The sequence below is a fragment of the Carettochelys insculpta genome, chromosome 22 (genome assembly GCF_033958435.1).
Source record: "Carettochelys insculpta isolate YL-2023 chromosome 22, ASM3395843v1, whole genome shotgun sequence".
Classification (NCBI taxonomy): Eukaryota; Metazoa; Chordata; order Testudines; family Carettochelyidae; genus Carettochelys; species Carettochelys insculpta.
In genome coordinates this window covers 7,014,909-7,025,311 of record NC_134158.1, presented here as the reverse complement: position 1 = coordinate 7,025,311, position 10,403 = coordinate 7,014,909, and the positions used below count along the sequence as shown (strand labels likewise).

The following is a 10,403-nucleotide window of genomic DNA, read 5'->3' as shown; positions in this document are numbered from 1 at the left end:
CAGGCACGTGTGTGTGCATGCACCTAAATTGAAATGCACACAGACAACGTATCTTGAAGAACAACAGTTACAGAGGTCTTTTCTCAGTTGTGACCCACTGAGAGACAGTGCCATGCAATCCTTCACCGCAGGCTCCTAATAACATTGTTGACCAGCCCTCTTAGGCCAGAATCTGCTCCCAAAGTGCTGTGTCTTGTTCTTTTGTCATCTTAAGTGTAAAGAAAGATGGACAGGGAGAGAGAGTGTGGGGTGTTTTTACCCCTCCCTTTTATGGTCCAGTGCTCCTTTGAGAAGCACTTTCCTGACGGTCATCCCTCAGAGCAAAATGATGTTGACGCTTCCAAGCTCTGCCCACTTCTGCTGTCTGCAGCCAGAAATATAGGTGGGCTAGCCTGTGACTTAGAATGTGGGCGTCTTCATGAAAATCCAGCCTCTAAATTTGTGCCGGAAGGCCTTCATCTGTAACCATGTGCTCCTTGCGACAGCTTTGTCACCCCTGTTTTCTCGTTTCTGAGGTTCCTCTTTCCCCTCCTTGCCCAAAATTTTGTGCTGCCCCTGTTCACTGACTGCCAAATTTAACAGGCTGCGCTTCAGGGATGGTTTTTTTTTAAGGCACTTTTTAAATATAAAGTATTTGTTTTCTGACACATCTTTTATTAGAAAATGAAGTACAAAAATGTGACGTGGTGGAACATCTAGGCTGCTAATTTAAAAATAGACTAATTATTTCTCATTCCAGCAGATAGATGGTTGTCACTTCAGTTACGTGCCTTTGCTGCAGCATTTTAGGTTCTTGAAAACATCAGCTGTGTAACCTTGCTCGGTGATATATTTCTCACTCCTACCTGTGTACTAGGTGTGTTGAATGGTTTCCTGGGAATGGATTCTGTGCTAAAACAGCACAGCCACATCTAGATATACAGTAAAAGCTGCATTATCCGGCAGTTTACTAACTGTAAAACTCAAATGGGTGTTTCTGATATCTCCCACCACAAATACTTAGTCTCGTAACTGGGACTGGTTTAGTGCCCAGGAGGTAGCTGGGGGATGGACGGCCTGAACCAGGCGCCTCTCCCCTGGCCTGAAGGCAACCACAACTCAGGTACTTGGCCCTGGAAAGGCATCCTTGCCATGGCCCAGGCGGCCCAACCCTGACCCCCATTCCTGTGCTGTGCAGCCCCAGACCTCTGTCTCTCCAGTGCAAGCCGGTCATCCCAGAGCCACACTCCTGTCCCACTTCTGTGGCTCAGGCAGCCCAGCCCCTGTCCCCTTCCCATAGCCAGGGCAGCCTGGACTCAGACCCCATCTCCTTACCACAGCTGGAACAGCATGGATCCAAACTCCCCATGCTCCAGAATACCCCCAACATACGTGCATTCCCCTGGTCCCGTCACCACCTCTGAGCCTGCACCCCCAGCTAGAGCTCTTGCTCCCCAGCCTTCTCTCCCAGCCTTGAGTCCATCGGTGCCAGCCCCACCCTAGAGCCTGCACCCTTAGCCGGAACCCTCATACTTCTGTACCCCAAACCTCTGCCCCAGCCATAAGCCCCCTCCCGCTCAGAACCCCTTAGATCCGCTCCCACTGCATGATTTGCGTTATGTTCACCCCTCTGAAGGTGCTGTGTTACGTCACCTCCACAGTGGTGCGCATAAGATAATTCGTTCTATTCAAAAGTGGGGAAGAATAGAGGGCGAGCCCTGCCTGAGTTGTCAGTTCACTAATTGTCCCTTTACCATAGTCTTCCAGCCTAGACAGAGCCTAAATTTCAAAGGCCGGGAAAGACTTTGGTGCTGTCTTTATCCACCTAATAAAAGTGGGAGGAGGGGAGTGGTCAGAAGCCCACGTTTTCTCTTTGTAGCTCACCTTCAATATTCATCATTCACGTGACAGAACAAAACTAAGATTTGTTGTTCACCCGCAGCAAATAGATAATTAATATGACTATTGAATGGGGAGAGCCTCTTGTTCACAAATCCACTTAGATGCAGAAGTGCAGGTTTCAAAATGAATCTGGCCTGTTCTGATTACACCACAGTTGTTGCCTGTAGCGGGATCCTTTACATGGAACCTGGGAAACAAAATTCACTGTTTGGAAGTTTTGAACAAGATTTTTCAGCACTTTTTTCTTAACCCTGACACCAGCCTCGGATTTCTTTCTTAACCGCTGAACTGTTCCAACAGAGCCCTCGTCGAGAGAGCGCTTCCTAGCCCAGGATTAAGTAGTAGCAGCTATTTGGCCTGTGTCCGTTACTGGAAAACACTTGTCCGTATTACAAACCCTGATGGCAGGATTAGTTGTTGGAACCCGTGGAATGACTGAGGCTCATCTCTGTGCAGAGGCCTGGGCCTAGCACTGAACACGGACCCAGAGGATAAAACCACTCACTCACAGTGTTTGATTTAACAGGGAGCCGTCCACCCAAAGCCTTTTCCTCTCGAGGGATGTAATGGTGAGTCCGAGCCAGATCTTGTTTTTGTCTTTGGAAGTCTTTTGTATGAAGCCCTGCAAATGAGATGGAAGAATGAAGTGAGAGAGGAAGGCAGGCCTGGTGGTGCGGTGCTGGCCAGCGACTCTGGGCTCAGTTCCTCATTCTACACCAGGCTCCCTCTATGAGTGCAGACCAGTTGTGTAGTTTGTGTCCTGACGTGGGCAGAATGAAGGCCTTGCTACATTCTTAGTGGCATATGGGGGCCATGCTGTTGGTGAGGTGTCCACCTCTGGGTGGCAGAAAGCAGGTTATGGACCACTATCCACCTTAATTTTCTTGCTTCTTAGCTTGTGTAGGTGTGTACAGGGCAGGGGTGGCCAAACCATGGCTTGAGCCATATGTCTTTTTATAACTGAAGCGCAGCTCTGGGCCCCCACCCCACCTGCCCCAGACCTTCTGTTCTCTGCCTATGAGGCCTTCTTCCCTGTGTCGGGTGGTGGGCCTGGGGGCTTCTGCTGGAGGTGATTTGTGGTTGCTGGGGGAGCAAAATTTAAGCATCCCTGCTCCCAACAGCCTCCCTCAGGCTGCCCACCCCCTAGCATCTTCAGTGCCCCAATCCTGCAGCTCCCGGGTGTTAGCTCCAAGTGGAGAGACAAGACCCAACAGCTGGGAGCTGCAGAGAGGAGCCACGGCTTTAGGTCCTGGGGAGGAGAGGGAGCCCCCAGCTGTTTCCTACTGTCTTTCCCTGTAGGTGCGGCTCCTAGTGCAGGGAGAGGGACCAGCAGCACTATGTGACCAAGGGAAAAATTAGGCAGGGGGGAAGGGATGTGGCCCCTCATGTGTCAGCTCTGGCTTGCTGCCCAGTCTAGCGATGGAGTGGGATCTTGGGGCTCTAACCCTGCACCAGGGGCTCAGGGATTCAGCAGGAGCAGGGCTGAAGCCTGGAGCCCGTGCAGGTGGCTGCTGTGGGACTGAGGCCCTGAGGACACCTGACCCTGCCTCATAGGAGTCCAGCTCTGGAAGTTCAGAAGATTGTCGTCCATGGCTCGTGGGGCCAGTAAGTTTGGTGTCTCCTGATATACAGCAACCCTGACATACCCAACCATTGTGTGGGGTGTGTTAATTGTTGCTAGCGCTGCTCATCTCCCCAGGACATGACTTATTTACCATCTCCTCCTGGTCCCGGATCACCCACAAGCGAGAGCCTTTTCTGGAACAGTCATCGCGGCTCTTGTTCCAGGAATTTTTGGCTGTAGACACCCAGTAGCACTTGTCCCTGTGCAGCAGCCAGTTCAGGGGGCAGAGCCTGCACCCTGCGCCGTCTGGGGGGAAAATGGAAACACTTCATGGAGGTAGAGGTCTTGAATGTTGTTGCATTCATGCACCGGCCTTCTGGCTCTATGTTTACAGCAGAGCTATTGCCTTAGCTTTGTTTGGGGACAGGTCCAATATTCAACCAGCAGCAGGTGCTGCAGCCCGGGGGAGTGGGGGCTGCTGGTGAAGAGAATGACTCAGTCCTGAAAGGGCACTGCCTAATGCAGTGACAGAGAGAGAGCCGTGTCCGTCTGTATTCTATCAAAACAAACCAGCAGTCCCGTGGCACTTCAAAGACTAAAAAATAATTTATTAGGGGATGAGCTTTCGCGGGACAGACCGGCTTCTTAAGATCATAGCCAGACCAGAACAGACTCAATATATAAAGCGCAGAGGTCCAAAAATTGTTATCAAGGTTGGCAAATCGGAAGAGCAGAGGGACGGCCAGGAGGCAGGGGCATGAGTTAAGAGGTAGATAAACATCAACCGATGCAAAAAAGCCCTTATAATGGGTCAGGTAATTGCTGTCCCACTTCAAACCATGTGTTAATGTGTTGAATTTGTATATGAATGTTCGTTCTGAGCATTCCCTCTGTGGACAGTTGTTAAAAATCCCTTTTCAGTCGAACACAAACTTTCACATACTTCAATGTTTCATCTAACTCTTAACTTCCCCAGCCCACACCTCCCCCTGTACTCCCTGCCATTTCTCTGTTCTTCTGGTTTATCAACCTTGATAACAATTTTTGGACTTCTGTGCTTTATATATGGAGCCTGTTCTGGTGTGGCTATGACCTGAAGGAGCGGGTCTGTCCCACGAAAGCTCACCACCTAATAATTTTTTTTTTTGGTCTTTAAAGTGCTACAGGAGTGCTTTGTTGTTTGGCTAATGCAGGTTATACTCAACTGGAATTCTACATCACTGCCTCCCCTCTGCCAGGGTCGCGTTCCTGTGTACTGTTTAATAGCCATTATGTTTCCCCTTAGAGGTGGCTGCAGTGCAGCTAGGGGCAGGTAATATGAAAAGAATTTGACTGAGATTGCAAAGTCAGAGTTGGAAGTGCCTTATTTGTGGTTGCTCAGGCAGCTGTAATTCAATGAGGTCATCCACCACTATGAATAGTTGGGAAGCGATCATGAACATGGGAACACATAGGCCTCTGCACTGAATGAGGCAGCAGCCCTGAGTTAAGAACAGTGGGTAATGGTGCAGGACACGTGGGAGCACAATACACGCAAATGGGGGCTGAATTGTGGTTGACAGGTAACTGTAAATCTGGCATCTCCTAACTTTCACGAGCTTGACTTTGTAATCTTCCTGTTCTCTTCCCACAAGGTTGTGTTTCATGTCCTAGTTTCTAAAAACCATATAAAACAGGTATGTTACATGCACCTGGAACAACAGTCTATCCTGAATCCGCAACAGGCTTTGGATCCAGGTTCTGTATCCCTCTGTTACTGGTCCAGTATTAGGAATAAATATGTTGGCAGGTGTAATCCCAGAAGCACTGAGGCTACTGACAAGGGAGAGTGAAGTCTGAGCCCTGTAGCCTTAGCTGAGTGCCAGCTGGCTTTTAGCTCATGCTGTGGAAGCTCATGGCTTTAGGTTTATTCTCTCTTGCTGATGATCTGGGTCTATTGGCCTTACACAGGTAACAGGGAAGGTCCGTTATTCCAAAAGGAAGAGACAGGAAATTGGCCAGGATGGTCAAAGGATGCCCAGCCAGCTCTGTCACTCTCCAGAAAGAGCTTCCATCCCGTGGTCTGTCCCTGGGAACAAGGGGTAGCTAGAACACTGGGGTGTGGTGCTGAATGAGGGGGAGCCTGGCCCAGATCTCACCTCCTCCCCATCTCTATCCGCTCTGATAGCTCCCAGTGCAGGCTGTGTGGCAGGGGTGAGGTGAGCCCAGCACTTCAGAGGGTCCGTACTGTTATTATCCAAGTTTTCCTGACAGAAGGGAAATGGCGACTCTTCCAGTTCCCATCTCAGCAAAACCTGGATGAAATGTCCTGGGCCAAAGCAAACCCGTTTACACAGCTGGAGGGCTCCTCTCACCCCATATTGCCACGGCCTGCTTCAAACAATGGAAGTGTGAGAGCCTCTCAAAGACACCATGAGTCCCAGTGCAAGGTACGCACGAGGACTCCTAAAGATAGGAATTGCTCTCAGTAGTTTGTAAAGCGGGGCCGGGGGAACGGAGCCCAGCCCACAATCTGGCTTAGCTGGACCCAGATCCTGAGCCTTATGGGCCAGATCCGGCCCGCAGGCCCTGCTGGGGGATGGGAGGGAGGGGAACCAGGAAGCAACTCCAGGGGCCACCGCCTCGCCTTCATCCCCTCCCCCAGCTGCGGGTGGCAGGAGAGGAACAGCTTTTGTAGCGGGTTTAGTGGTACTCAGCAATCCCAACGGTAGAGCCAATGGCCGTGTCTGCACTGCAGAGTTTAGAGAGCAGCAGGGGTCTTCTGTTGACAAAACTCGGGGGGTGTCCCCACACCCAGAGTGCTCGGTTGACCATCTCAACAGAACCCAGCATTTGCTGTCACCAGTGTTACCCCTCTCAGCTTTGAGAGGTAAATGCTTTGTCGACCCGAGGGCAGCGCAAACGCTTCCGTCGACAGAGGGGGCCTCCGGCTCACCAAGCAGCCCTTCGGCAGAGCTTCTGCTCAGCCGTTCCGTCAGGGCAGCGTGGCTCGTCGGCAGTGCCTTGCTTTGTCGATCTGGTTTTGTGCGCAGATGCGTTCTGTTGGCTGAGGTTTTTGTCAGCGCAGCTCTGTTGACACGTGCTGCTAGTGTGGATGTAGCCTGTGTCTAACAGAGCACATTTCAAACCTGGGGTACTGCAGCTCCCTGTCCTGCACCCCCAGTTCCAGTACCTAGGGCTGGGGGAGCCGCAGATGTTGCCTGCTAAGAGGCTTAACTGCTGCTCTGGTTGGCTGGGGGTCGGTGCCTGGCAGCAGCAGGAGAAAAAGCTCCCTGGAGAGGCTTTTTCCCACCACTGTCATTTCCCCAGCTGGCAGCGGTGGCATGTGGAGTTAAGCATTCCCTGCCCCCAAGCCGCTTCTACCCCTCCTCCTGTCTGGACCCCCGGGCTCCTGCAACCCTCCCCCTCTTCCTGCACCCTTCCTTCTGTCCAGACCACACACCTCTTCTGCAGCAGCCCCCTCCCACACACTGACCCCCACTTTTGCTCCCACCCCAGGCTCCCAGAAGCACTAATCTGGCCTGGGGGAAGCCCTGAACATCCCCCCCTGCCCCAAGGCGAGTGAGGTGGATCAGTCAGGGGCCATATCAGTGAGGATTTTGTGGGGGGGGGGTGTTCCTTTTTGCTTTGCACTTTTATGTGGCCCCCAAATGATTTTTTGTGGGTCAGTGGCCCCTGACACCCTCCCCACCCGGAAAAAAAACTCTCCCTTCCCCTGTTGTAAAGCCGTAGGATATTTATTGCAATTACTGAAGGGGGTTTGTGTCCTGTAATGAGAGAGACCCTGACAGACCAGCAGATGGCACTGCAATGCAGGAACCAGCTGAGAGAGAGAAAAGGAGCTCAGGTTACCTGCTGAGGAGTTGTAAAATGGTTCACACACAAATTGCTTCAAGCGGAAATAGAAATCTGTGAGGCCCGGGCTGCAGCTGGATGGAGGGATGATGGTGTCCGTGGTACTGTTGTTCTCCAGTAAATTCAGAGGCACTTTGGGCTGAGAAACTTCAGAACAGCATAAGCATGAATGGCAATTATTATTTGGGCCATATCCCCCCTGACTGATCTGACTTGTTTTCTCCTGTCTTGATGTATGCTGCTGATAATGGGCCATTTCCACCCTGACTGAATAGACCTCCTCAGCTCCAGCCCTCCCTTTTACCAAAATCCCCGCTTTAAATCCTCTTGTGAAACCCTCGGCCCCACCCCCACTCATGCATCTGAAAAAGTGGGTCTTTGCCCATGAAAGCTTATGTTCCAAAATATTTGTTAGTCTATAAGGTGCCACAAGACTTCTCGTTTTTGAAGATACAGACTAACAAGGCTACCTCTCTGATATTTAGGGCTTAGCAAACTGAGAATAACACTGACAGAGAGATAGCCGTGTTAGTCTGCATTCCATCAAAACAAAAAAGCAGTCACGTAGCACTTTAAGGACTAACAAAATAATTTATTAGGTGATGAGCTTTCGTGGGACAGACCCACTTCTTCAGATCATAGCCATGCCAGGACAGACTCAATACGTAAAGCACAGAGGTCCAAAAATTGTTATCCAGGTTGACAAATCAGAAAAATTGTTATCAATTTTTGGACCTCTGTGCTTTATATATTGAGTCTGTTCCGGTACGGCTATGATCTGAAGAAGTGGGTCTGTCCCACGAAAGCGCATCACCTAATAAATTAGTTAGTTAGTCTTTAAAGTGCGACACGACTGCCTTTTTTGTTTTGCGAATAACCCTGTGTGTAATAAACAACTATTACATCGTATAGCTATCAAACTCAGAACCAGGCCTGGAGAGAGAACATGACAGAGAAGAGAGAGCATCTTATTTATCCCACACTACTCATTTGAAGGAAGGGCGTTTTACCCACAAAAGCTCAGGACCTAATAAATTTGGTACTTTTTGAGGTGCCACAGGACTGCTTGTTCCATTATAAGTCTTGCATTTTTTTTCCTGTGCACACTGACTACAGAGAAGGTGAGAGAGAAGGAACATAATGGGGCTTGTGTCTCGAGCTCTAACACTGCCCTGTTCGTGAGATATTGTTCCCTTTGTGTGCGAGTGAAATGTCCGGAGTATTCACAAAAACGTTAGTATCAGAAGTGTGGGGCAAGGGGGAATTTTCGGGTGCTGTGTGTTGCACAAGTTAATTTTGAGCGAGCAGTCCTGCAGCACCTTAAAGGCTAGCACATGTACTTATTAGGTAATGAGCTTTTGTGGGTAAGACCCACTTTTTCAGATCTGGAGCAAAATATGTATCCAGGATGTATATTGTGGGGGAGGAGAAGGAAAGGAGGAAGGAAAAGGGGGAGGTCACTTGGCATTAATACAACCAGTGGAAGAAGTAAATTAAGGCTGCGTCTACACTTACCTGGAAGGTCGACGGCTGCCACGCAATTTTTGGTACGCCAATTACATACCAGAAATTGACTTTGCAGCCGTCGACTTCTGTGCCTGTCTTCATGGCAGAAGGTCAATGGGAGCTCTCCTCCTGTAGACCTTCCTGAATGCCATGCCTCTCAAAAGAAGTCCCGGGGTCAACATTGACCCTGGAACATGCCATTTCGTGCATGCACCAAACGGCACCCCGGAAGATCGAACGTAAGCGTTCAATCTTCCATGGAGAGTGTGGACCCAACCTAAGTGGAATGGCCATTCCTGAGAAGAGTCACAGAGAGATAGCCGTGCTCATCTGTATCTTCACAAAGATGCAGATCTGAATGTCCAGATCTGAAGAAGTGGGTCTGTCCCACAGAAGCTCATCACCTAACACATCATTTTGGTAGCCTTTAAAGTGCTACAGGACTGCTTTTTTATTCCTGCGAATATTAAAGCTGAGGAAATTGCCCTTGTAATGCATAAGATAAATGAGATCTCCGTTAAACCCCAAGTTAACTGTGTCAAATTTGCAACTGAACTCCAATTCAGACGTCTCCCTCTGTAATCTTGTGGTAAAACCCTTTTGTAGAAGAATGGCTACTTTTAAATCCTTTTTGGAATACCCCAGGTGGCTAAAGTGTTCCTCTACAGGTTACGTGTCTTCCAATCCTGATATCTGATCTACGTCCATTCATCCTTTGGCACAGACTGTTCAATTTGTCCAATGTACATGGCAGAGAGGCATTGCTGGCACATGGAGGGCGTAGGCCACATTAGTGCAGGAATCAGCAACCTCTCTGAGGCGTGGTTTCAAAACTTGACCCTTTGACCTTGTCATGATCATGAGGGTTAGCCAGCAGCCTGGGAGTAAAAGGGTTAACCTCCTTAGCCAGGTGGGGTTGGCCCATAGGAATGTAGGTAAGAATTGAATTTTTTTGGCTCCTCCCTTTTTCTGTTCTCTGTTTCTTCTTCTTCTTTCCAGCCATGAGGGAGACAGACACAGAATATCTCCCTCCAAGAACAGGCCCTCCAATCTTCTGTAAGTAGGGGAAAGTTCAGGTAAGTCCGTTAGGCTTTATTGTTTTATGGTTTGGGAAGTGGGATCTGATGTCTGGGCACTTTTTAGAAACGTTCTTTTACTCTCCTTGTAACTAAGTTCAAGGCCCATGGTGGAGACTCCCCAGGTGTTTTACTTTGTGACTCTTCCACCTAGTCATGAGGCTTGCAACACGAACATTGTTGTAATAATAAAAGTTCTTTCTTTTTCTTTTTATTAACCTGGTATTGGTTAATGTTTGTGTCCTGGTTTTGTTACTTTTGGGGCTGAGATTTCCCAAGTAGTCTCTCCCTGGTTTCCTTACTATTACTTGGGTGCTGGCAGTGAATTTTATCCCCAAAATCTAAGGGTTTTTAGGATTTTGGGAGGGGAGTTTATACCAAAACCTGGTAGAGAAGGTTTTGGAGGTACTTTTGCTGGCCCCCACTTCTGCATTTATCTTGCTAGAGTGGGGAAGGAGCCATGACAGACCTCTATGTACAGTCTGAGGGCCAGTGATATTTCTTAAAGTCACTAGTAGTCC

At 49.4% G+C, this 10,403-nt stretch overlaps 1 protein-coding gene and 1 long non-coding RNA gene across 4 annotated transcripts in view; one reads left to right on the top strand and one right to left on the bottom strand.

The window, feature by feature from the left end:
- Positions 1-633: 633 nt before the first annotated feature.
- Positions 634-10,403, bottom strand: part of LOC142024982 (killer cell lectin-like receptor subfamily B member 1B allele C) — a 15,837-nt gene continuing 6,067 nt past the window's right edge. The window contains exons 3-6 of the mRNA XM_075017379.1: positions 7,298-7,447; positions 3,597-3,751; positions 2,391-2,503; positions 634-2,068 (exon numbers count right to left, since the gene is read on the bottom strand). Of these exons, the coding sequence (XP_074873480.1) occupies positions 1,942-2,068; positions 2,391-2,503; positions 3,597-3,751; positions 7,298-7,447 (545 nt within the window). The 3' untranslated portion in view covers positions 634-1,941. The remainder of the gene's footprint in view (positions 2,069-2,390; positions 2,504-3,596; positions 3,752-7,297; positions 7,448-10,403) is intronic.
- The window catches only part of LOC142024988 (uncharacterized), a 27,102-nt gene continuing 24,818 nt past the window's right edge, over positions 8,120-10,403 (top strand). For all 3 annotated transcript variants that reach the window (XR_012648544.1, XR_012648543.1, XR_012648542.1), the window contains exon 1: positions 8,120-9,882. This is a non-coding gene — a long non-coding RNA (uncharacterized LOC142024988). The remainder of the gene's footprint in view (positions 9,883-10,403) is intronic.